Source organism: Motacilla alba, chromosome 2 (assembly GCF_015832195.1).
Source record: "Motacilla alba alba isolate MOTALB_02 chromosome 2, Motacilla_alba_V1.0_pri, whole genome shotgun sequence".
Taxonomy (NCBI): Eukaryota; Metazoa; Chordata; class Aves; order Passeriformes; family Motacillidae; genus Motacilla; species Motacilla alba.
In genome coordinates this window covers 82,963,272-82,989,273 of record NC_052017.1, presented here as the reverse complement: position 1 = coordinate 82,989,273, position 26,002 = coordinate 82,963,272, and the positions used below count along the sequence as shown (strand labels likewise).

The window sequence follows — 26,002 nt, the reverse complement described above, 5'->3', positions numbered from 1 at the left end:
TAAAACCACGGGGGAAAAGGCAGGCAAGAAAGGGTAAAGGTTAGAAGCTGTGTAGCCAGGCTTTGAAGGCTGATGCTGCATAATGATCTTGGTGATCTTATGGGTTTTTTTCAGCTTAAATGATTCTGTGATAAGTGACTGTCATCTTAATTAACTCAGAGATTTCAGTTTTCTTTCCACAATTGAAAACATAGCCTCAGGTGGTGAGAGCCAGTTTTCAAATGGCTAGGGTTTTGCTGTGAAGGGAGGCCTTCATTTTTGCCTAAACAGTGCAAATAAAGCAGGAGCCACACAGCCTGAGAAGTTATGTGGGGTTTTTAAATGAAATATCAAATTGAATGTGTTTGCTGGGCTACAGGCAGCAATGTGCACATTTTCTACCTTAAGTTGATGCAAATCCTCATCGCCTCATCTTGATCTTCTCGGTCTCCCTCCTCCAACTGTTTTCAATAATAAGTTGATGAAATGTCTTCAGTATGGTTTCTGACAGTTTGTTTGTACTCTGCAGGTCCTGGGAAGCAGTAGATGTAATTTGAAGAAAATTTGAAGGAACAAATGGCTTTAGCTGGCTGCCCAGACTCCTTTTTACATCTTCCTTATCGGATAGTAAGTTGTGAAATTGCATGTTCGTGTCAGCTTGTAGCATCATATTGCTCTGTGCCGGTGATTGATTGTGCATTCAAACTTTTCATCAAACTGCTAATAGCTGTCTGGCAATTCTCTGGGTTTTGCTAACATTTTGGAAACAGAGCCTTTGTTACCATCCTGTATTCAAGTTCTGCTGCTGAAAAGACTGGGTCATTAATATATATGGATTTGATATTTGTCTTTAAAATAGCCATTTCCTAATTGGGAGAAGGCACTTGTTTCCAAAGAAAAGGTGGCAAGCTACGATCCTAGTGAAATGCCTTGCATCCAAATGTATCAGTTTGCAGAATGCTATATTTGTAGGAATAAAGGCAGAGATTTTTACACTTGGTTAGATCCTATGTTTTTGAGTCATTGTGCTGTATCCAAGCAGCCAATATGGCATATTATAAAGAGTATATTTTAAAAACCCTCAGCTAAATTCAAAGGTACTTGACAAAAATGCATGTACAAGTTCTCTTTTTTCCCCTGGGCAGTTTTAGTTGGCATAATGCTTGCTTTGTATTTTTTATGAAACTGTAAATTGCTAGTTTGGATATGATCTTTTCTTTGCACTTTTTATCTTCTGTTTTCATAATATGATTACCGCCCTGAGGATTCAGTTATGATTTTGGACCCTGCAGATACACAAATAATTAAACAGTGTCATGTGATGTTAAAACCTTTTCCGTTGTCCCAAGAGAAACATTGCTAGTAGTGATTACTACAGTCATGCTACTCATTTGGAAGAAAAGCGAAAAACCAGATAAAAACAACAACATTTCCAAAAAATCTCTTTAAGATTAGGATTCATACATGTTGTGTAATATGTCAACTTACAATTTTTTTTTTCCCAACAGGAAACCTCTAATTAGTTAAAAGTCTAATGTTAGTATATGCTGAGTTGTCAGCTGAATGTACCTGAATGCTTTTCCCGATAGCAGGAAAAACATAACAGTTCTTTTATAGCTTCTTTTGCAGCTATAAAAATAGACTGGACTTTGAGAAATTGGATGTCCTGAAAATCTGTTACTCTACTTGGATCTATGAGTTTAAAGAATATGTGAATAGATGTGCCTGGACTTCATAATTTTGATGCACTGTGAAATTATGCTTCCAATTCATTTAAAGCATCATCTGACTCATGATGTGAAGCTGAGGGAAAGGAGAGCTATGTAAAAGAAACTTGACATTCTAGGCAGTCATTTTTGAGCTGCAAATTCTTTAAATGAGTGTCGATCTCTCCTGTGAAAACCTCTCCTGTCTGTAGTGGTTCATAGGAAGTAAAAATGTGATTTTTTTGTTGGTACTCCTCCTTCTCTGACAAGCCCTGTAGATAATCTGCTTTAGTCTAGGGTAGTCAGCAAACTGGAAGCATCAGAGCAACATGGGGGGTGACTTAAGATGGTGGGAAAGTGACTCAGTTATTTTTGGTCAAAGCTTACTGTGTATTAACTACCCTGAGTGCTTATAACCAGTTTGAAGACTAGCTCTGGAAGCCCATTCACAACTACTGTGCCTTCTGTCAGAACTGAAGTTTGCATTAAAAAAATCCTGAACATCTGTTTTTCCACCCCTACTAAATCTGACTTAGGAGCTTTCATCAACTTGTCTTTCAAATTTGGCTGCAGTTGAAGCATTTTGTTGGTAAAGGGCTAAAAGAAGGTTAAACTAAATATGCTCTAGATTGGAGTGTAAAGAAGTATTCTATTTTTTCAGCACATTTTCTTACTTGATGTGAATGAGAAGCTATTAAGGACAGCTCCAGAGATCCCGAGGTTGGGACCTTAATGCTGTAAATTCAGTATTAGAATAAATTGACACATTGGAGGTTGGCATTATATTCAAGGCAAGAAAAATGAGAACCTGGGTAAGTGAGTATGCCCTACAGAATATCCTTTAGAATGTCTTGCTGCCAATCTACCTTTTCTTATTTTTGAAAATATTTTTAGAGAGATGGGCACAGTATAGATCTGACTTTCTTATTGGGCTCTTTGTTTGCAAAGTTTGCTGCTTTCAGAACCTTTCAGGTCTTGTTTAGGAGCTTTTTTCCCTTCTTTGTCTTTAGACTTTCTCGGGACTTAGCACATAAACCAATCACACTGACTGCGTTCTCCTAGAAACAATCTCTAGCTCTGTTAAACAAAAAAAAAATCAATACTATCTTTCAGTGGCTTTCAGGACTCCTTTCCAAATTCTTGAACTCTTCAATAAAAATCCAGCAGTGAGAATTGGCAGTATTTGTCTTCTGTTCCTGGAAATTCAGAACATAGTCCCAGAATTTCTCAGAAAAAATGGGATGATTTACTGTGTTTCCGTTCTTTTGCAATCTGTAGTCACAACAGTATTTATGTGCAGTCACTTGAACTCTTGGGGAATATTTAGTTCTTTAACCCTTTGCTTTAATTGTACAAGTCTCAGTGACATAAATAACAAAAACCCAGGTTTTTTTCTCAGTTTATGAAGATAAAATTTTGGGCATACAGGAATGTTCTGTTTGTCTTCCACCTTCTGCCTTCTGTTTGTTTTCTCATGACCAAGATGCAGGTATGACTTCAGTAATAATTAATGTAGTTTGGTTTTACTGAGCTGAATTCTTATTTGAGAAAGAGCTTGTAACTTGGTATAAAATGGACTACAAGCACTTGGCCACCAAGTAGGGAGAAAATGAAAATTGCTTTCTCTTGTGTGTACAGAGCAGTGGATTTCAGGATTGCTAATAATCCTCTTGATCAGATAAGAGTGCAAAATAGTACACATCATACTTGAAAAACTTTGTGCACTTCAAGAATAGGAATTAAATACATAAGATAATTAATCAGAGCCTAGCTACTGTAATGAAAGCCTCTTTCAGTGATGTCAGATTTGTGGATGGGGAGATGATTTGCTGCCACTACTAGAACTACAATAGCAACATTGCTCTGCCTTTGTCTGGAGGAGCAGTTAGGCAGAGGTTCTCCAGGTTTTAGAGTGGCAGCTTTGATCCTTGTTTTCAATAAAATGATACAGTAAGTTAGAAGACACCTTTGGAGGTCATCTGATCAAAGTCCACGGCATGTTGTTTCCCTGCAGTGCTTCATCTTAGTGTCTGTGGTTTTTTCGAAAACTTGTTTTTTTATTTTCAGGAGTGGCTTGCTTAGATTGGGCAGTTAGAGAAGAGAGGGTTTCCCTTTTAGTGAAAGGAGAGGAAAAAAAAAACCTTTTGATTTGAATAAATCTCTAATTTAATTAGAGAATTGCCTTGATGGATGCAGTCTTCACCCTTGTGACATCCAGATGCCTTCTATATGACTCAGTTCTGCCACTTTGGTATTGAACAGTCAATAACATATTATTTGGTGTTAATATAGGTATACATGCTCCAATCCATGTTTGTGTGCATAAAATGTCTTTTATTGTAAAAAACCTGCATGAAAAACATTTGTTTGCAGAATTTGTCTCCAAGTAGGCTTGGAGAGGGCTATTGAAACCTATGTTTTGGCCCTCCTTGTCTGCCTGATGCTGTTTGAATACCTTCATTAGCTTCATTGGCAATTGTTTATCGATTCTTTGGAGATGTCACTGGCCAGTTGTGGTAAAAAAGGCACCAGGCCAGAATGGTTCTGGTCATTCCTCTCCTCAGCTGGGCAGAGAGAAGAAAACATAATAAAAGGCTTATGGGATGAGGTAAAGGCAGGGAGAAATCACTCACTGGGTAGCATCATAGGCAAAACAGACTCGTCTGGGGGAAATTAGTTTAATTTATTACCAATCAAATCAAAGTATTGAGAAATAGAGATAAATTTTAAAAACACATTCCCCCTACACTGTCCTTCTTCTCAGGTTCTACTTCACTCCCAATTTGCTCTCTCTCCTCCCCTCCAGTGATGCAGCAGGATGGAGAGTGGTGTTTACAGTCAGTTCATTACACGTTGTCTCTGACAGTCATTCCTCTTCAGGGGGAGGACTACTCACACTCTTCCCTTGCTCCAGTATGGGGCCCTTCCCAGGGAGACAGAGCTCCATGAACTTCTCTAGTGTGGGTGCTTCCCACACGAACATAAGTCCCTTCCATGGGGTGCAGAGCTTCTGGAACAGGCTGCTGTGCCTTGGGGGGGGGTCACAGGGCAGAACCTGCTCCAGTGTGAGCTCTTCTCTCCATGGGTGCACAGGTCCTGTCAGCAGCCTGCTCCAGCGTGGGCTTCCCACAGTGTCACAGCCTCTTTGTGCATTGCATGCTCCAGCACAGAGCCCTGGGTGGGCTGTAGGTGGATCTCTGGCACCCCTGTGGGGTTCTATGGGCTGCAGAGACTCAGCTGCTTCACCATGGTCTGCACCACGGGCTGCAGGGAAACCTCAGCCTCAGTTCCTGGAGCACCTCCTCCCCCTCCTTCTTCACTGACCCTGGGTTCTGCAAAGCTGTTTCTCTCACATATTCCCACTCCTCTCTTCATCTGCAATTTGTCGTGGATTAGGAATGGTACTCCTTGATTTAGTTCTCCCACTGAGGCTCTCCAAATCACAGTGTTGCTGGGTCGCCCCCCCCAGCCCTACCACTGGGGGTGGCCAGAGAGGAGAATTGGAGGCACAAAAGGCAGAGATAACAGGTTAAAATGAGAATTTTACTGGGAACAACCATGAGATAAGAAAAGGAACAGTAACAGCAACAATATTGACAACAGAAGTGTTTGTTAGAAGTGATTTCACATGCAGGATGCTCAGGGAACCTGAGCAGTGCCAGGATTGCTCATCAGGAAGGAGCCCCTTTTCAGAATCCTTCTTTTCCCACCCCAGGCTGTGAGGTCAGGTGGTGTAGAATAACCTCCCTGTCCTAGTAATGCCACCTCCCAGCTACTCCAAACATTACCCCTGTCTTGGTCAGAACCAGGACACAATTGAGCAAATGTTGTGGGTTTTTTTTCTTCACAGAAGCCAACCTGGTCCCTCCCCCCACTGCCAAAGCCTTCTCTTGCAAATTCAATAAATGATTTTCAAGATTCAAAATGAACGATGGCTTAATTTACTCTTACTAGGCTTAAACATACAAGGATTCTGCTTGCATAAAATTAATCCTGGAGTTTGGGTTTTTCACCCTAAGAGGGCAAAATGGAAGGACCAGAGTGCACAAGCAGGCTTTCAAAGTCCTTGGGCATAGCTGAGGGGAAAAAACACCAGATGCATTATTACATTGCATCATTCTTCTACATATTGCATAAAGAAAAGCTGAAATGTTGCTACTGCCAATGTAGAAAGTCATCAGATTTGTGAAATATGGTGTCAGTCAACAGATCTTTTATTGATGATGCTCTTGCTTTAACAGTTTACATGGATGTGGTGTAGAGGGTTGACGGACTGGAGCAGACAAAGTACAAAGCAGTGCGAACATTAGGGAATGTTTTTACAAGACATGTTGCCTCCAATATGAAGTTATGAAATCTGTCTCCCTGAGTGCAGACTGCAAATGTTTTTTGCTGATAGAGTTGATGCTGCTTGTTAGTTTTCATTGAGGACCAAGTGAAGCTAGATTTCTAGCTTTTATTTTTGTTGGGAAGAAATCTGTTTAAAAAATTGTCCCGAAACCAGTTGTTTACATTAACATTGAAGTAGAAGAGTGGTACTTGCCACACTCCACTTAAAGAGGAGTGGAAGTGTACTTGCCACCATTATGGTGTACCATCAGAATACTTTATATGAAACAAAATAATGTCAAAGAAATTTGTATCTTGCACTAGGCTTATATACAATTGATTACGGTTTCCCTTCTGACAAGAAATAGTAATCAATCTTTTTTTTTGGTTTTTGATGTACTAGTTTACCTTTCTACATTTCCAGTCACAAGTATGTACCTTCCTGTTTACACTTCTGCTTTTGTATTCTAATTTACAGAAGTTGGTTGGCAAAACATGAAGTCTTTTTTTTGAAGGTGAATGCAAGCAAGAAATTTCAAGTGGCTCAGCCCACATTTTCCAATTACATGAATTTTTTGAACCCATCAAGAAAAAAGACTCAAAACACTCCTAGTGGTCAATCATACTATTTGATACTTGCATCACTACTACCATTGGTCAGGAAACAACATAGATGTTGCAAATCAAGTGAGGAAGTAAAGTAAAGAAGTTTAATTTTTCATCTCCTTGTTAATGATTTCATGCTTAAACAGTAGACTGACCCTGTCGTTAAATGCAAGCAGTCTCTTGATTTAGCTCTGGTTTTCATTCATGTATAAACCTACAATTTGCTACTTTTACACTTGAGAGAAAGTTGAGGGGGGATCTTAGGAATGTATATAAATACCTTAAATGTTGTAAAGAGAATGGAGCCAAGCTTCTTTCCCTGGTAACCAGAGCCAGTGGACACAGGAGGTTCCCCCTTGATATTGGGCAATGCTCTTTCACTGTGAGGGTGACTGAGCACTGGCAGAGGTAGTAAAATCTCCATCCTTGGACATCATCCAAAGCCACCCAGACATGATCTCAGGCAACTGGCTGTAAGTGGCCCTGCCTGAGCAGGGGATTGGACCAGGTGGCATCCAGAGGTCTCTTCCAACCCCAATCATTTAGTGATAGCGTGAAAATCAAAAGCAATGGGTCTCTTTAGGTTCTGACTGCTATGCAACTTTTAAGATGGTACTTCAAGACTGAAAACATACTCACATTGATAAGAACAGACTATTTTCTGCTGTTCTCTCACAAAACTTCATGAGAACATTCTGAAGCAATGGTAACAATCAGTTTAGCAGACTATAGCACCAAACAAAATCCTGCATATTTTTTTCATTAGTTGGATCTTTTCCAAATGAGTAAATATTTAACAAGCTGTTTACCAACTGGTTATTTTGGAGAAGTACCAGTATGAGTTTTTTCATGTTAATAACAGCTCTAATTTAACAGAAGAGAGTTGATGTACCAGTCCTGAGACACCTTCACACTTCAAATGCCTGCATAAATATAAAAAGGTAGAAACCTGAAATACAAAGGAATTGAAGCTTTTTTTTTTAAGTGCCTTGGTTAGAGCCAACTGGAATTACATTAGTGATAATTTAGGGGGATGTGCTTTTAATGAACCTTCCTCATACAGATGTTCTGTGTTCTAATATGAGTAAACAGTAACCAGTGGAGAAGATTATTTTGTTTTTTAAGCGGAAGATAATATTGCTGTGTACTTGGAGCTGTCACTTTTCAAGAAAGCACTGTGGCTCGGATAGTTCTTAGTGTTGTCCATGCCAGTTGGCTCAGAGAGATCTTTTCTATCCTTGGAAAAGACCAGTGATATAATGTTGCCTTATATTTAAGTATTTCCAGGAAATATATCTAGATACAGATCTTGCCTAAAGTTATGCCCAGTACATTTGCTTGTGTTACATGGTCTAAAGAGAATCTCTTTGATCAAAGGAAGGACAATATTTCGTAAGCACTTATCTATATATATGTTTTAAGTTAAAAAAGAAGGGAGGAAAAAACTCCCCCAAAAAACTACCCCAAATCCTGTGATTCTGAATGAAGCTGTTTGTGTGATCAAATCTGAGAAGAGAATTTTCCTGTTTCTAGAAAGAAACTGTGGGTACAGTTTCCAGACTTTATTGTTCGTGTCATGCCTCATGGCAGAGACCTCCTCGTTTCTACACTTGTAGATTTTCTACTCCAAACTGAAGCTGCTGATTCAAAGGAGAATGGAGACCCAGAACACACTGTGGCTTTGGTGTGGTGAAGGTGCCATTTACTCTGTAAAGCTCAGGATAGATATAGCAGGTCCATCTAGTACTAGTTATGACTGAAAACAGTCTTTACCTGCTTTTTTTGCATCCCCTAAGAACTTTACTTTTCATTCCTAATATAGTGCAGTCTGAAGTAGTCTTTTTAAAAAGTTGTTCCTAGGTTCCCACAAAACCCTGCCCCTTTTTGAGGTGTACTTTTCATTTCTAGTGTTGTAGGTATGTTCCCTTTGTGGAGAGGTGGGATAGAAAGTGCTGCACAGAGCAAGGACTTGCACAGCTGACTTTGCATTTTCAGGATGGAATTTTACCAAATTGATCAGCTTTCAGGAATCCTCCATCAACAAGGGGCCAGATTATTGGTATTAATGGCCTTTTATGCTAGATAGTATTGATATTTTAATCTGAGGCATTAAGATACAGTGTTTTTATATCTGGTTTTGAAAGAACAGTGAGCAATCAAAGGTAGAACACAAATGCCCAGCAAAGCTCTCAGGCTTTACTGCTATTTTAAGATAGCTTTAGCCTGTGTGCTGGTACGACCAGTGTGCATATTTGAAATTCTAGCCTCTACTATGAAAAGGCAAGCCCTCGGAAACAGCCAGTGGTTTTGGAGCATGCTGGTCCTTTGCAAGCTGAATGTTAAACAATGACTTAAGACTCTACTACACACTGGCTGTAGCTCTTGATGTCTTACACATTGGCTCCATTTTTTGACATAATTTTGGCAAGTGGGGGAGCCTGGCAATCCTTCATGCTAGAGGCCTTAGCTCTAATAAGGCGCTTTAGTTATTAGCACAAGTAAATAGTTGTCCATTTGTGCTTCATTAATGCATATTAGTCATACAGTAAATACTGTCATGCTGGCAAGTTCCCCAGAATAGTGAATACTTCTGTACAGTTCAGGAGGGGGTTTCTGACAAAGTGGTGTTGGCACCTTTCTTGAAGAAGTTCTTGAAGCTAGTAGTGTAGGAGAGGGGCAGGCCATTATTTCAGCTCACATGAGATTTGTAGGATTCATACTTCAGGGGAGGCAAAGAAGTATTTTTGATTAATTTTATGCTGTTGCAGTAGGTTCTTCTCAAGTATTCAGTTGACTTTTCTACAGCCTTCAGCTAAATTGAGGCAGGTTGCTTTGGGCTGTGGGGAAGAAAAATGAGGTGCCTCCTCTTCTAATGAAAATAGATGTTCCAGAAACCCCATATGATTGTCCAGTATTGTAAAATTTTAACTATGTATTTGAAGAAACCTAGTATGTGAAGCTAGATGAAATCAGAAGGCAGCCCAATGACCCATGATCTGCGTAAGTGTTCTGATTTCTTGCAAGAGAAGACCTTTAGTACAAATGATATAAAATTGCAAATGAGTATGACTTGTTTTTTGGAGCAGCCAGTGTAGATGTGTAAGTTGCTTTTTTTTTAATCCTTTGAATTCCTGGCAGTGACTTCTGGAAAGACTTGCTCCATGCTCTTGTCAGCTTGTCAAGGCTGACCAGCTTCTGGTTCTTCATATTGTCATCCTCACCTGTTTTGTAGAGGAATGTGTTCTCTGCCTCTGCACTCATCAGGATCATCCTCTGATTAGTTACTTACTCTTTTGAAGATAACAGAGAGTAGCCTTGCTAATGTAGTGTTGATTAGCATCCTTAGCATCTTCTGATGCATCCTATCTGCTTCTAGTTAGCTTGTCTAATCCTTACCTTTCCTTTGCTGTCAGTAATGGTTCAATGCTCCAGATGCTGGCACTGTGCTCAAAGAACTGGGAGACATGAGGAGGAACTAGGAAAAATTGAGGCAAAAAAGTCATTGGTCTTTTATGTCCTTAGCTGCTGGATCCTGTGCGCAGCCAAGATCTAAATAAACTAATAGTAGCCATCTTTTGTTGTTACTTGCCTATATAACAATTCCTTGTTTTTTCTTGGCATCTTTTGCTTGCTCCAGCTTTTCTGCATGTGCACAGTCTCCATGTTCTTTCTGTGTAACCTCTTCCTGCTTTAATGCTCTTTTCATTTCAGCATTTTAGCTAAGGCGGGAGATGCCTGTCCATCCAGCTGGCTTTCTGCCATTCCCCTGTGACTTTCTGCATGCCACAATGGACCTTTCTTGAGGTTTGAGTAGGCTGTCCTGCAAGATCAGACTGTTGCCCTGGGTAGCTTGGTTCTTCAGAGAAGTCTGCCATGAGAACCTTGCACGGAGATCCTTGAACAGGCCAAAAAATCTGTTTTCCCACAGTCCAAGACTGTAATTCTGCTGGTAGTCTTGCTCTCTTTGCTTACTCATTACTGTCATCTCTGCATCATCTCTTCTGCCATCAACCTCTTCCCCCCACAATGGCTCTTCTTTGTCTATTCGTTGGCTTTCCCAGCTTGTTGGTCAAGCAGGAAAATGCTTCCCCAGTTGACTCACTGATCACTTGTGAAGTCAACTTCAACCCACTCCAGAAATGTTTGTAGAGTCCAGTGCTGGCTGCAGCTGGAATGGCACTGTTTGCTTGTGAGCAGGTTAGAAGTGTGATTTAGCTGATTTGTGTCAAGTTTCTCCCCATCCCATGCAAAAATGGACTCATTTGGTTTGAGCCAGACAGGTATTCTGAACATGAGTCTTCTTAAAGATGGTGAGTGCTTCTTTTGGGAAGAAATATTGAAGTGGAAAATGAGGGACTTGGCAGTGTGACAGAGGCAAAGGAGAACCTAGAGGTGCTAGCCAATTGGGCAGGTGTTTCCTGTCCCTTGTGGCTTCCCACCTAGGCTGTTGGTTCTCAGTCTCCTGTCGTGGCGCTCTCCTGGCTTCCCTGATGTTTACTCTCTCTCACAAGGCTTACATCCAAGTGGACTGTCTGCCATGCTGCCTTCTCCAAGGACCTACTGCCAGCCATATCTCTCCAGGACTGTCCTTGGAGTGGTGTATGGAAGCTCCCCCTTGCTGAGTGGCTTATGACCGTCCACCCTCAGATCTGACTGATGCTGCTGTCCTTTGGTCGTGACTGCCTCTGGCTCCGCGTTATTTGGTGGGGAGGTGCTAGGAGAGTCCTGGTCAGATGTTCCCCTTTCCTCTCCACTGTGGGCCCATTGCAGAAGAGATGCCATCTCCATGCCTGGAGGGCACGGAGGCAGTGCAGGTCAGGGAGCAAGGGCTCACAAAAGCCTTCCAATGCATGAACTGGTTTATTGATTATAAAGGGTTCGTGCCGAGCCTGGCAAGGCTAACATCTCCCTTTTCTGCCTCTGGGTTTTCTACCTCTTCCATCTCTGGCAGAGACCTGACCTCTTAGGTTTTCCTTGAGTGGTTGTGTTCAGGCTGATGGAGAGTAGTGGGTGGGGGAGCTTGGGAGAAGATGTTCTAGCTCTCCTGGAAGGAGATCATGGGCTCTTTCGGAAGACATCTTGGCAATGATGATGTCAGGAGACAGCTAACTGTATTTATGGGTAGTCCACTTCCATGGGCCATCTTTCCTCATTACCTTCTGTGGGGCTCTGGGTCTTCTGCCACCTGGTTGGGTGAAGCCCTTTTATCCTGTACAGTCTCTCTGTGTGCTTGTACTCTGTTCCCTCTCTGCATGTCCTGCTTTTTCCAGAGCTCTTTCTTTGGCTGATTCTTTGTTGGCCACACCACCATGACCTCTTGTCATAACCTCTTGGAAAGATTTCTACAGAAGGTAACTCCAGGATCATATGTAACATACACGTTACATACATCCATAAATAATCCATTATGAAAGCAATTTGTTTACTCACCCACACATGTCCTCTCAAGCTAATTTTTTCTTTTCGAATTCAGGACAGACCTAAGGAGTTTTTCAACCCAAATATAAATGCCAATATTTGAGGTAGTCACCTTAAGTGTTTTGTAGCTGGAAGCATTTGTAGAATCTGTTTCCTAAGGTAAAAAGACTTCAGAGGGCCTGTTTCTCTACTTCTGACCAAATAGAAGTATACAAAGCAGTGGGTTGCAAATTTGATGGAAAAAATTCCTTCCTATGTATTTGCTGGGAAGATTTCTGCATTGCATACATTTTTTTTGCCATGATGTGAGCAGAAGGGTTAACTGAAGTGTGCTGAAGATATTCTGAAAAAGGCATCTCTTGCAATCTTGTTTTTTCTGGAATCCTTTATGTCCTTGGAATTATGACAAGCTGCTGGCTGTTGAACATGAACTGTCTGTATGGTTAAGTCACAAACCATAACTGCTATGCTGGATGAGAGCAAGTTGGAAAAATAGTTTTTTTGACAGCGTTTCTTTTGAGTATGACTTGCCCTGAAGATTAAAAGAAACCCAAACCCACAAGACCAGAAACTTCTTATCCATAGCATTTTCTGAAACAGGGATATTGACACAATAACATCTATTATTATGATGTAGGGTTACACACATGCTGTCAGTATTGTGGTGTCATAATGAGCTTCTAGGTAACCTGTCACAGTTAATTTTCCTGGTTTTGCTAATTAAGTAGTCTTCTGTTTATCTGTATCCAGAAGGTGGCCCATTCCTCTCACCCACAGCTTGATTCTGAAGCCTAGTTCAAAGAAGTTTTTCCTCTTCTCCTCCTTATCCTGTGATTCCCTGTTTTGGTTTTTTTTTTTTTTTTTTTGTTTTGAATCTCTGATTTGACTTTAATCTCAGCAGGAATGTTTTCCACTACCTTTTATTTCATAGACCTGCATTTTTGGGTTAGAAAGAATAGCTCAAAACTAGAGGAAGCAGTACAATAAATGTTGGTTGTACTGTAAAAGGTACCACCCTGAATTAATCACCATTCAGCTGAAGTGTGGTAGCAAGCTGCCAGCCCCTTGAACTGCAAGGTAAACAAGTTACTTCCCCTCCCTAAGTCTTCAGCAGTGGTGTCACAGAAGAGAAAGAAAAGCCACTTCAATACCAAGGGACCAGCAGCTCATCCGATTGCATCCCATCTTTTCTTGGAGCAAACAGGAGAAATCCATTTGCAGATACGTTCTTGTGGTTGATAGCAGTAGTGTTTCAGTGTTGCTGAAGCCAGCATGATCAAACATTGTACATGTGGATTTATTACAACTGTGGGATTTCTTGAACTTTTCTTCTGACTGACCAGGTTTGCAATCTCTGTTCAAATCTCCTTGACTGGAGACCCTTTACCTGGGCAGGTCTTGTTTTGAGGTGGTTTGCTTGTTTTGTTTCATGTGCTGCCTTGGCAATGTTTGGCACACCAGACCTTCCTCCAGTAGCATACTGGTAGTTATGAAACCCTTTTGATCTGTTGAGGCTTTAATGTAGCCTCAGAGACTTTGTGTGGAATTAAAGCAGCTGCTGCTAACTATGTAGGAGTGCCTCAGTTTATGTTCTTATGTGCTGTGGATAACTTCCTTGGATGTGTCCAGTCGGTGTTAAAAGAAGTGGTGAGGAGCTGTATAAAATAAGTGGTCACTTGACGCACTTACACTGTGAACAACTTTAAAACAGAACAAAACAAAAAGAAAACCTTTCAAGTACGAAGAGATGATTGACGTGCTTGCTTTTAGTGTGCCTGCTTCTGCAAAAACTGAAGATTTATACTTTGTATTGTGTTTTCTGGGACAGCATGCAATTTTACATGTAATTTGTTACTATTTAAATGCAAATTGCTGATCTTTCGTAAATTTTCTTCCTTCAGAGAATGTTAAGTCAATAAAGATTTTCTGATAAAGCCATCTTCTTAATGCAGAATAACTGGTAGAGCTACTTGCAATTAACTCCCTTTCCTCAAGGAAAAGAAAACATGGCAGCCACTACCTTGAGATGGATAGATACAAGTATATATTTTTATTGATACTGGAACAAGTGTAACAATGAAGCATATTTCCTATGGTACCTAGATTTTTGAAAGTTAGACAGAGATAGGTAAACTAGGCCGAGCATTGAGAGAAGTTCTCAGGCTAAAAAGTAGGTGCTGAGGTTCTTGGATTTTAGTATAGTCAAACCTAGATACTTGTTTTTCTAAGGACAATGAAGATGAGGAAAATCAGAATCATTTAGGTTGGAAAAGACCTCTAAGATCATTGAGTCCAGCCTTTGACAGATAACCACTCTGTAAACTAGACTATGGTACTAAGCTCCGTGTCCAGTTGTGAACACCTCTAGGGATCGTGACCCCATCACCTTCCTGGGCAATTTGTCCCAATGTTTAACAGCCCTTTTCATGAAGAAATTCCTCCCGATGTCCAACCTCAACCTTCGCTGGTGCAGCTTGAGGCTGTGTCCTCCCTTCCCGTCGCTGGTTGCCTGGGAAAAGATGCTGACCTCCATTTGGCTATAGCCCTCCTTTCTTTCAGGCAGTTGTAGAGAGCAATAAAGTCCCTCCAAACCTCCTTTTCTGCAGGCTAAACACCCCCGGCTCCCTCAACCACCTGTTGTAGGACTCATTCTCTATGCCCTTCACCAGTGCTGTTGCCCTTCTCTGGACTTGCTCCAGCACCTTACTGTCTTTCTCGTAGTAAGGAGCCCAGAACTGGACACAGAGACTGAAAGTGTGGCTGAGTACAGGGTGATATCACTGCCCTGGCACTGCTGGCCTGTTTTTGATACAAGCCAGGATGTCATCCTTGGCCACCTGGGCACATGCTGGCTCACATTCAGCTCCTGTTGACCAGTGTCCCCAGGTTCTTTTTCGCTGGGGAGCTTTCCAGCCACTCTTCCCCAGCCTGGAGTGTTGTATGGGATTTATTGTGACCCATGCCCAGGAGCTGGCGCTTGGACTTGTTGAACCTCATATAATTGTCCCTTTGATCCAGATCCCTCTGCAGAGCCTTCCTGCCCTGCAGCAGATCAGCTCTCCCACCCAACTTAGTATTGCCCATGAACTTACTGAGAGTACATTTGATACCCTCATCCAGATCATCAGTAGAGGTACTGAAGAGGACTGGGCCCTCTATTGAGCTCTGTATGTTTCTTTCATTTTGGGAAATTGGAGTGAGACCATGATGCACTGGAGTCGTCAGGATGGCTTATGTTGTTAGTCTTATCTTAATTTTTGTTTTCTTTCTAGCTGTTATGAATTGACAATTTCTATGTTGGTATTTCTGTAATGCTGGCTGCAGCATCATTTTTATTAGAAATTTTGTCCAACCATTGTGTGCTAACACTTGGGGGTGGCAACTTAATGAAGTCTGATAGAGCATCACAGTGAGGTTTGTTTTTTTTCAGGAAAATTGTTTTGAACATCACAGTGAAAGGTGCAGTTATGTATGTGACTTTCTTATAGATGCACAGGTTAAATGAGATTCATACATGGTAAAGTAAAGAAACACAGACATTCAGGCATGTTGTTCTGTTGGTAATGATGAGGGGTTTTTGGTTTTTTTTCCCCCTATTCTAAAGGCTTGCAAAGTAACCCATTACTACTAAATATGCAGTGCAAAACAACTATTTTAAGTACCCATATATTGCACACTATTTCTTAGACTCCAGCTTTTTTTTTTTTTTTGCATAAACTACATTACTGTAGTAATGTATTATCAGACTGTAACCCTGATATTTGGTTAGGGGAGAACCCAGCAGTCTGTTCCAATACAAGATCTGATGCTAGGTTATTAATCATGAATAATTACTGTGCCTTAGACTGGTAGACTGTGATTTCTGTGGGGTTTAAGTAGGGTATAGAGCAGTGAACTGAAGTGTATAAACATTTGTCCCATATCTGAGATTCTGAAATGTCCTTTTTTTGTTTGTTTTTGGTAAGCCTTGCTGTTTTAGAGATGTGCAAAGAGTTAATTCTGTATCAAATTGAGAGCAAGTCACCAGAAATACAAATGCCCTTGTCTGAAGCGAGCAGTGAGTTCTGGGGCAGATGGCACCATGTGACAGGAGAATGGATCTTTATCTGAGTAGAAAGGTGTGTGGTTCAGCTAATTAGGATCATAGGTTTGATCAGATGGGACAGGCACTTCTCAACCTAGTTAACTATGTATCTAGTTCCAAAGATCGCTGTTGGGAAGGAGGGGAGGGGTACCAAGCACACCCTAAATTTCAGCAATTGAGCAAATTGCCTAGAAAGTAGAGGTCCATATTGCTAATAGTTGAGGCAAGGAAGGATAGCAAAGTAGTCTTATACGAATTTGTTCAACATGACACTTGAAATTGGTCAAATTATCAACCTTAAAGACCTGAAGAGCAATTTCATTAGCATGTGAGTTTGCTCACTGACATGCAGTAAATTTTAATGGTACATGTGGACACAGTGGCTCCTTCCCTACAGGAGGTTTATCATTTTATGACTTCTGTCAAGGGCTGTGAAGGACCATGTTTACTTCTTGGCCCATTCAGATTCTCAGTTTGAGAATCTGAGCTATCACAAAGAAAAGAGGGGGATAGCACTATTGCTAAGTAAGAGAGCAGAGCCACATTCAGATGGTATAAATTCCTCTGTGTTTCATGCTACTTGCATTCCTTTGTTGAGTTTCATCTTTCTTGATGTCTCGTGTTTCCTAGCTATAAGCTTACATACTCTTAAATGTAATTCAGGTTATATCTTCCTGTGGTTGCCACTTCCCAAAGCATACAGATTTGAATATAAATTCCTGAAGAGAATGCACTTGTGTGGAAACAGTGGTTCCTTCAACCCAGGTGGCATTTTCCCTTCTCTGCTCCCTCCCCTGGTCTGAGACACACAAATGTGTTGCTGCAGTGCCAGCTCCGAGTCCACCAGCTCATTCTTTCAAGCACCGAGCCTTCCAAGGTTAATTCAGGGCATCATTAGCCTGTGCTAGGACAGACTGTCCAAGGCATTTTGCGGAACGTCTCCTGTCCACGTGGTAGAAGGATGCTGTCAAAACCTGACTCCCAAAGCCAGTGTTCTTGGAAGCAGCTGGCCAGCAGTGCTGCTATAAGCAAAGCTGTAGTGGGTTTGATGCCAAGTAGAACAGATGAGCTACCTTGTATTTCACAGGTCTGAGCATGGGGAGGCCAGTGTGTTGGAAAGGATCAAATATCCTGTACTTTCTTTCTTGTTACAGCTTCCCCCAAAATAATAGATGAGATTTTTTTTTTTTTTTAATACAAGCTTAAAGGAAATAATTTTGAAGATGTTTTCTCAGATTGGACAGGTGTGTTAGCAAGTGTGTGATGCCGAAATTTTCCATTGCACCAGAGTACAAATATTCCTTCCTATTATGTTTCTTTTTGTCCTTCTGATGTAGTCTGACAGTGCACTTAAGAAATTTGGACAAAATATGGAAAGTGACCCTGGTAAGGATTCTTGAATAGGCTAAAGGTTTTATGAACAACAACACATTGTTGTGGGTTGCATTACTCCCTTAGATTGTGTGAGCACCATCCAGTATAGTAGTTAACACGTATGAACTTGTGCTTTTGGCTCAATTTAAGTACTATAGTCTGTTACATGTCAGTTCTTTGATACAAGATGTAACTGAAAAGCCTCTTTAAAAAAAAGAGGAATATATCATACTGCTTTAGGTTATAATTTCTCATGGTAAGAAAACTCAATTTTTAAATTTAATTCCTATTGATAAGTGCAGTTCACTCTCACAAATATCAGATTTTTCAGGGACTTCAGTGTTTGAGTCAGTATTGACTAAAACCTAAGAGCTTAGAACATGCAGCAAAGGATGTAGCTTTGAACATGTATCTTTGTCAGTGGCAGTCCCTTGCCAGTGAGAGTGACTTGCTTTGGAGGTAAGGCTAATTTACAATTAAGTTCAAGCTAGAGATACATTGTCAGCTTCTGTGGGCACCAGCAGAAGAAACAAAATTTCCACATAAGCATGCAACTTTCCTACTGTGAATAATTTCCTAATATAAACTTCATTTATTCAGTGGTGTTTTGTTAGAAACGAAAAGAAGCCTAGTTTGTTTTAAAAAAAAAGAAGTTAAAGAATACTTTATCAGTGAGTTAATACTTCATTTTTCTAAGTACTTTACAGGTGAAGACGCCTTTAATGAATGATTGCTTTCACTGAGAATTTTGTGCAATTGTTTCTTTTCTATATTTCAAGACTTTATTTTAGCTATAAACTATGTAAACTGTCTCTAACAGCCACAGTGGTTTTAGTCTCATTAAAAATAGAACAAAGCTTTTAGCATTTCTAAGCCTGTCAGTTGGATTTCCTCATTGCTAGCTGATTAAAAGACAGCCACCATGATGCATTGAATTTTCTTCTACCATAATAAATGTCATTCTGGTCCAAGAAGTGCACACTGTGGAGTATACTGTCCATTTTATCTGTGCAGAATATGGGGAGACAGCTCAATTTTTGCAGAAGTGGTTGGTTCCTACTGAGAGAGGACTGCATCTAGTGAGAGAGTTCTTGCCAAACGTTTGGTTCAGGAGTGTTCAGAAAGCCCTTTTAATACCAGTTTTGCAAAGATCAGCCTAGAGAAGCTGAATCTCTGGTGTTAGCCTGTACACATGCTGCAGAAGTGCATTGCTGGAGCTGTCAGCTAACACTCACTATGCTCACTCCTGCCTTACTGGAGAAAAGCCTTTTAGGAGTAAACAACTGTTACCAGATACTGTTGGAGGTTGCTAGCTGTGGTCCAGCTCTTGCTAGACTACATTCATTAATTAATTAATTTCCTGGATGCCAAAGAGACACTGGGAGTTAGGGCAGGGGGTGGCAGAAAGAAGCCGGGTGATGTTGCTTTTTGGTTTGCCCTGATAGCAATTGCAGTGCAGGTAGTGATAAGTCACAGAACTAGACTCCTAAAAATAAATCTGAAGCACCTTCAGAAAAATAAGTTTCTGGCTCAGCTATAGTGGTGGCTTCTATAACTGTGTTGGGTAATAGCTTTTAGGAAGAAACATTTCAGTGGCTCGGGGCATGCACACTGTGGGGTTTCAGTGTTGACAACAGGGTCCAAACCCCCAGTTTTTTTTAGACTTGAAGGTTTTCTGATCAGTGAGTTGCTAAAGCCCAGAGGGGGTCAGGAGATAAGTTCCTCCAAGGTCAGACTGACAAGCCTTTCTGCCTTCCCCTGTATCATGGGACGTAATATAATTCCTGTGATTCATTTAACAAATTCTCTGCCACTGCAGAGACGTGGACCACGGACGCAGGTCTGTCTTTTCTGTCAGCCTCATTTTGCTTCTCCCTTCGCTTATTCCTGCTCTGTTGTAGCTGTTGTATATGTTGTATGGTGGGCTGGTAAGTCTGCTGAGGGTTGTAGGAATGTGTGGATCACAACAGGTCTGTGTGCCCTGCCAGGTTATCGTGTGTTTTCAGTGATTTGTGGCACAGAGGATTGGAGGTGCTGTGGTGTGTCAGGAGGAATGTGCTGTTGCCTTTGCTGCTCCTTTAATCCTGAACTGGCTTGTTTGTTCTTGGTCTCCAGGGTTATTGCTCCCAGTCTTGACAGCCAGTACTGTAAAATCAGAAGGATTCCTGCAGCTAGTGGCTTTGCTACTTCAGGAGAGAAAGCCCAACTTTTGACAAAGCTAAGTGGCTTTATTTTAAGCCCTTGTTTGTACAAGCTCTCTTAGCAATGGGAATGCTAAAATTCTAGGTTCGCAGTTACTCTGTTGACTTACTAAGCCTTTCACTTGGCTCTTACCTAGTCAAATGACTATAGTTAAGAGGCAGGAAACCAGGTTACAGGTCTTTAATTATGTAATATGTGGGTTGTCTGAGAATGTGCTTTAAAGTTTTTTGCCTAGTGTGCAAAGCCTATGTTTTCTTTATTTGTATGACATGTTAAACACTCCGGCAGAAAACAGTAAAACATACACACACTGTTTGAGTAAACTTGAAATTGTTTGCAAAGCAGTGACTTTGGACAAACTCAGGAACCTTGCACTTCCCTCAGGACTCTTAATTGGAGCACATTTCCTCAAACTCTGGGGTGTCAGCTTGCTGAAAATGCATTGTACCAAACAGCTGTCTGGTTGGGGACTGTGCTACTGTGTTTTTATGAAAGGAGCGTCACATGAATTACTAACCAACTTTTGGAGTTTGGATTAGAGTTTGAACATTGGTCTGGAGATGTCAGTTGGATTTATTCTTGTAATAGCCTGTGTGTTTGCCTTCACAGGGCTAAGAGTAAAATTGAGTGTGCAGAAACTCTGGATGGCTGCGGATACCAGTAAGCTATAGGAAAGTTTACTGAGATGAATAGCTGGCTACTTGGCACTTAGCATAATTGAGTCTATTATCCTCTTTGTACATTTGATGCTTGAAGTAAACCAAAGCTGCAAATTCATGGTATAAAGAATCAGCATAGCTTAAAAAGTGGTGCAGGAAGTTACTTTACATAAATGCTAACAGTCTTTTGTTTGGAAAGTGAAGACTCTTATGAAGCATCCTCATAAGAAATGCTGTCTAATCTGTTCATTGCCTAAGGAAACTCCAGGGTCATGTTAAGAATGACAGTACTGAGTCAGATAAAGAAATGTTTGTCTATCTGTGTCCTTCTTCTAAGATCAACAAGTTGTAGATAAAAAGAGAGTGTGTAATTTCTCAAAGTATCCCCTTTCTGCTCCTGAAGCCTAGAGCTGTGTCCACTTTTTCACAGCCCTTGGTGTTCACCGCTTCAGTGAATTTTTGTAGTTACTTTTTTCTCTGGGAACCACTTACACTTGAGCACTCTGCAATGGCTTCCTCAGTCTGTGCTGACATTAGGTACTTAATTTTGCTTTATACAAGTTGCCTGAATGGAGTAAAGCTGTGGTGGTTCAAATAATGACTTTGCTAATTTTCTTTTTACGCTCAGCTAGTTTTAAGACCTGTACCTTGGTGTGATGAAGGAGCACCGCCAGGTTGGCAGGGAGCTCCTGTTTGGCAGGAGTGCCCTTTCTGCAAACTGAGGTATATCTGCCTTGATAGTCTCCTAAATTGCAGCGAGACCCGTCAGCACGTCTGACTTTACTTTCTGTTGTGCTGGACGGTGTACAAACATCAGAAGCATGTCATGATCTTGATCTGTTGCTGTGGGACTGCTGGCATGAGTACGCGTGACTCTTGCTCAATTGAACCTTTTGTTCAGGGGCATGGCAGTGTGGGTTTGCAGGCAGCTACATTAAATCCAAAACCAGGGACTGTCGTCTTGGTGGTCTGGACATCCTCAGTCTGGCCATGCTCCCAGGAGCTTCCGAGAAGCTGTGCTGCCACTTGTAGCCTTTCTTCATCTTGTAAACTTGCAGAGACTGCTGAAATTAGAAGAAGCTGAACCCTTCAGGGGATTTCCAGACTTCTCCAGAAAGCTGCTCTGTCTCCTCTTATGCTAGACCCATTTCTTCACAAAGAATGAGGGAGAAGGGAAGTATAAATGATACTTCATTATTTGTATATTCAAATGTGCCTGCTCCCTTCTCTAAGCACTATTTACCTGTGAGATTACCCTGAATGACTGACTGGATAACCTTTGCTGAAAAAACTAGGATGAGAGAAGCAGCAGTAGAGTCGTAGCAGCACACTGGTCTGTCTAATAATGCTGTCTCATACTGATAAATACTCTCCTGAGCTAAAATGCAGGTGGGAACAGTGGCACTCGGAGCCAAAGAGGTGATTAAAGAGCACGTGTGCAGACAGCAGAGCTGCTGTAGTATATGTCTGGCTGATTCTCTGATTAAAAGATGAGATTTAATGTTTTCTTAGATAACTGAAATGCTTATCGTGCTAGCACAAACAGCAGCAAACATTGTATGTCATAGTTAAGGAGTGCAACTTGAAAGGCTTGGTTATAGATTGAAAAATAAATCTAGATTGTCCTGGTTACTGATACGTAGAGATAACACTGTCTATGAGTGGACTTTGGCTCTTAAGGCGATGCAAGCACGTCACATTTTGTGTCATGCAACATAGGTTTGCAAAAGGACACCGTAATCTGACCTGTAATGATGGTGTGTTTGGCTTTATGAAATGCTAATGCTTTAAAGGACCCTGCTTCAGGTCCTTCTAGCACTCTTGCTAGTGACTCGATTAAATCATCTGTGGTTGCAGAGGCCGACTGACAGAGAAAACAGCACATGCAAAAAGTCAGCGAGGGTTAATGCTCAGCTAGCTTCTAAAAATACTACAATAGCTGGATGGTACAGTAAGTTAAGTAACATGCTTTAATTTCATATTGAGAGCATTTATTGGAAGAGGAGGGAAAGCTGGGGATTAAACCATGAAGCAAACAAATGACTCGCTTGGAGGCCGCTCTCAGCTGCAGCGGGGGCATGGTGATGGACCAAAGCAGGTGCCCACCTTGCTGGGGGCCACGGCCTCAGCCCTGAGCTGGGGCCCGACAACAAGGCTGCTGGCACAGAGTAATTATATAACTTTATTTCCTGCCCCCCTCCCCTTTCTTCTTTTACCCTTGTTCCAGCATGTGATCTCCGCTGCAGCTGGCCGAGTGCCAGAGTTTGTCTGTGCACAACGGACACAAACAGAGTCTGGAGGGTCATGTGAAACTACCCCTGGCTCTTTAAACCTCACCGCCCTTACCTTTTCCCCTCCACTGCCCGCATTGCTCTAACAGGTGTGGCTTTGTTTATGCACGGCCTGTCGCTTTGCTTTAGCACCTGGGTTTTGCTGGCCCACAGTGTCCGGAGGAAACCTTTGCCTCCCTGTTTTGCTCAAGCTGCAGGAGAACTCTCTGGATCTTGTGGGCAGGCATTTGCACAGGGCAAAACAGGCAGAGGCATCAGCTTCGTAAGGGCAGCACCAGCAGTCATTAGTCACTGTAACCTCTGCTTCTGAAAACTTTGATCTAACTTTCAATGGCTTTGGCTTAACTTTGTGAGTAAGGCCTGTGGTTTTCAGCATCTTCTGGTACAAGATGTAAGGTGATTCCAGAGAGGGTGTATCCTGTTCCTGTAAATTTTTGGCAATTGCTAGTTAAAAGAAAAAGAAAAGTTGGGTTTAATTGAAGAGTTACAGCCCTGGAGCCAGGTGAAACCTTGAAATAAGGTCTCTCAGTTAAGTGTTAGTGTGTTATGCTTTGGGAAACCCATATGTAAAATCATGCATCTCTGCCCCATTTCACCTTTATTACTACCTAGTATTTCATGAAACTTGCCTTGCAGAAGGGACTTTTATATGCTGGGGCAACTGAAAACACATTTAGGTATGTGACAAATAGCTTATAGCTGGTTTTCTTGTTCCAACTTTTATTTCTTTTGGGATGTCCTGTTGCTCTTCCCAGCCAAGAGGCAATCTGTCACTGCATCCCTGCGTTAGGCATTGTGACTTCTTTCTGGGAAGTGGAACTAATACTGCTGAACTGCATCTGTGAGGTTTTAGCTGCCCTGTAAAAATCAGTCATATTGAATTTCATGGAGGGAAATGCATAGAGAAAAGCTCTGGGCTGGGGAGGGATGTTCTGCTGAGTTACCCATGCCTATGATGCTTATCTCTTAGCCTTTCTACTGAGAGCAGTCAGCTTTAGCTTTAAGTTTTGACTGAAACTTTCCTAGGTAAGCATCTCTTCCCCACTGTTGCCCTTGGCACCTTGGAAAAATTACAGCTTTCTGGGGAAGAGAGTCATAATTTTGTATGTCATTTCTGCAGTTGCCTTCTTATGCTGCAAGTCCCAAATTTCCTGCCTCAAATTTAAAATGGAGATGATGTGGGTCAGATCAGTGATGGCTGCGTGATGTCCCAAAGAAAATAAGATAAATCCAGTGAGAGTGACTAGTGTTCCAAAAGTACTATTAATGTTACAATGTGATACCCTGTGGTTGCAAGGGATTTGATGAAAACAGGAGCTTGTGAGTTTTTTGTTCCTAGTTCACTTGTTCCTGGTGTTCATTTAGCTCCAGTGAAAGAGCTAACAAATACCGCTGTGTTTCAAGAAAGTAAGAACAAAGACAGTTGTGCTGATGGAACGTCTGATGTGGTTTGGGTTGGTTTTTTTTTGATTCCTGAGAAGCAATAACAAAAACTCACTAGATAAGCAAGATGTGGCGCATTAAACAACAGCCAGTGTTGTGAAAAATCAATGTGAAGAATGTAAAGAGCTATAGGGGGAGATAGCCAGTATGGAGGCAGATGTTTGAGTGGTCCCAGTTGTATCTGGCATAGATAGATGGATGCCATTTGTATCTTATCATATAGCGTTCACTCATAAAAACCTTCCTTAGTCATACCACTGTTGTCAGTTTCTGTCTTATGCCTGTGGGCTTCTGAACTGATCCCTGATGGTGATGACACTTGAGAGCAGTGCTCGAGTATTTGAATCAAAGCTCAAGCATTTGCTGAGACAGTCTGTCTGATGAAGAGATAATTTATTTCATATACTGTATAACTATATAGAGTTCTAGTCCCCAAACACTACATCCATTATGATTTTGAGCATTAGCTGATACTTGGTCAGTGCTGGACTGAGGGCCCATGGTTGTGCGTTGTTGAATTGCCACTCACTGTGTGCTTGTTTCTTCTCTGCCTTAATTACAATGTCATTTGCCATGAAGGTGGTTCCTGTGTTTTGACATAAAAGCAGGTCATGCCATTGTGTATTTAGCCCACACTTGGGGCACAGTGGGATCATGTGTATAGTCACGTATATCACAGCAGCAGCCTATGCTTGCGATACATCAATGCAGACAACTTTGCTCACTTTTCCATACCCACCCTTAACTGGTGTATGCAAAGGTATGCCAATTTTGTAAAACCATGCACCTGCTCTATATTTCCTTCTCATTCTTCTAAAATGTGACTTGCCTTGCTTCTCCTATTTTCTTGTTTATATTTAAATTTTCTTTCTTTCTCCTAGTTGTCTTCTTTGGCAAGGTCTGTGAGAAACTGTGGTGTTTTAGATTTAGCCAAATTCAGTTTGCATTAAAACTTCATGAAACTTGATCTTGTGAGAATTCCAGTATGAAAAAACAACAGGTTGGCATCCAGAGCCATGGATGTTTATCTAAACTGAACTTCTGATTTCTCTTGAGGTTTAGTAGTTCACTACTGAATCTGTTTCAGTCCAGTTAATTAGTTACAAAGCCCTAAGCCACAGACTTGGAATTAAAGAAAACAAAGCCCCGAGCCTCCGCATAATTTGATGCAAGAAGAAACTTTTGTTAAACTGGGAAGTTCATTTACATCACTGTTTCTCTGTTTGAAACGCAAACTGGTGTACAGATGAGCCAACAGCACAGTCATTGATTCTGGATCCATGCCACACGTATTAATGTGACAGCCTAGTGTCCTCCTGTGATCTGTTACCCCACCTTCTCTGACATTGATTTCTCCTTTCAGAGGCATGGCAGGGTTTTTTGTTTTGTATTGGTGATTTGACTCCATGTAATGTAGCTTGCAGGGAGTACAGAATGCCTGGTTTTGATAAGATATTGTGCTCTTCTGTTTTTAGGACAATGTAGATCAGACTTCAGCTCATGGTCGGCGGGATCTGGTGGAACCGGGTTTCCAAGAACCGTCTAACCGCATCTCCCTAAACCACCAAGGTAAGGAATAGTGCATGGAAATCCAGGCAAGTGCAGGCATGGTTTTGCCTCCATGGCTATTTCTTCTCACTGGGGGAAAAATAAAATGTTCTGGATGGTTGGAGAAGGAGAGTTGAAGAAATGGGTTTTTGTCACAACTGTCCTTTGAGCTGTGAGTGAAGGTGACAAAGGACTTGTATGCATCTCAAACCTTGTAGCCCAAGATAGATTACTATCCTGGGGGAAAGGGACATTCTCCATTCTCACATTTTTATGAGTGGGGAGGAGGAAAGTACTGACATAAAATTCAACATTTGTAATGTTAAGGTTGCATTTAAAAAAGTCTTTGACTGCCATAAGACA

The 26,002-nt window shown here is 41.4% G+C and overlaps 1 protein-coding gene across 11 annotated transcripts in view; it reads left to right on the top strand.

Moving 5' to 3' along the window:
- Window positions 1-26,002, top strand: part of GRB10 (growth factor receptor bound protein 10) — a 145,115-nt gene that overhangs the window by 35,743 nt on the left and 83,370 nt on the right. For 6 of the 11 annotated variants that reach the window (XM_038129245.1, XM_038129246.1, XM_038129244.1 and 3 more), the window contains 2 exons: window positions 509-606; window positions 25,567-25,660. In XM_038129245.1, coding sequence (XP_037985173.1) covers window positions 556-606; window positions 25,567-25,660 — 145 coding nt within the window. In that variant the 5' untranslated portion in view covers window positions 509-555. Of the gene's footprint in view, window positions 1-508; window positions 607-12,097; window positions 19,337-19,611; window positions 22,309-25,566; window positions 25,661-26,002 lie in introns of those variants that run through there. The other 5 variants (XM_038129248.1, XM_038129249.1, XR_005255973.1 and 2 more) reach the window with 4 other exon arrangements.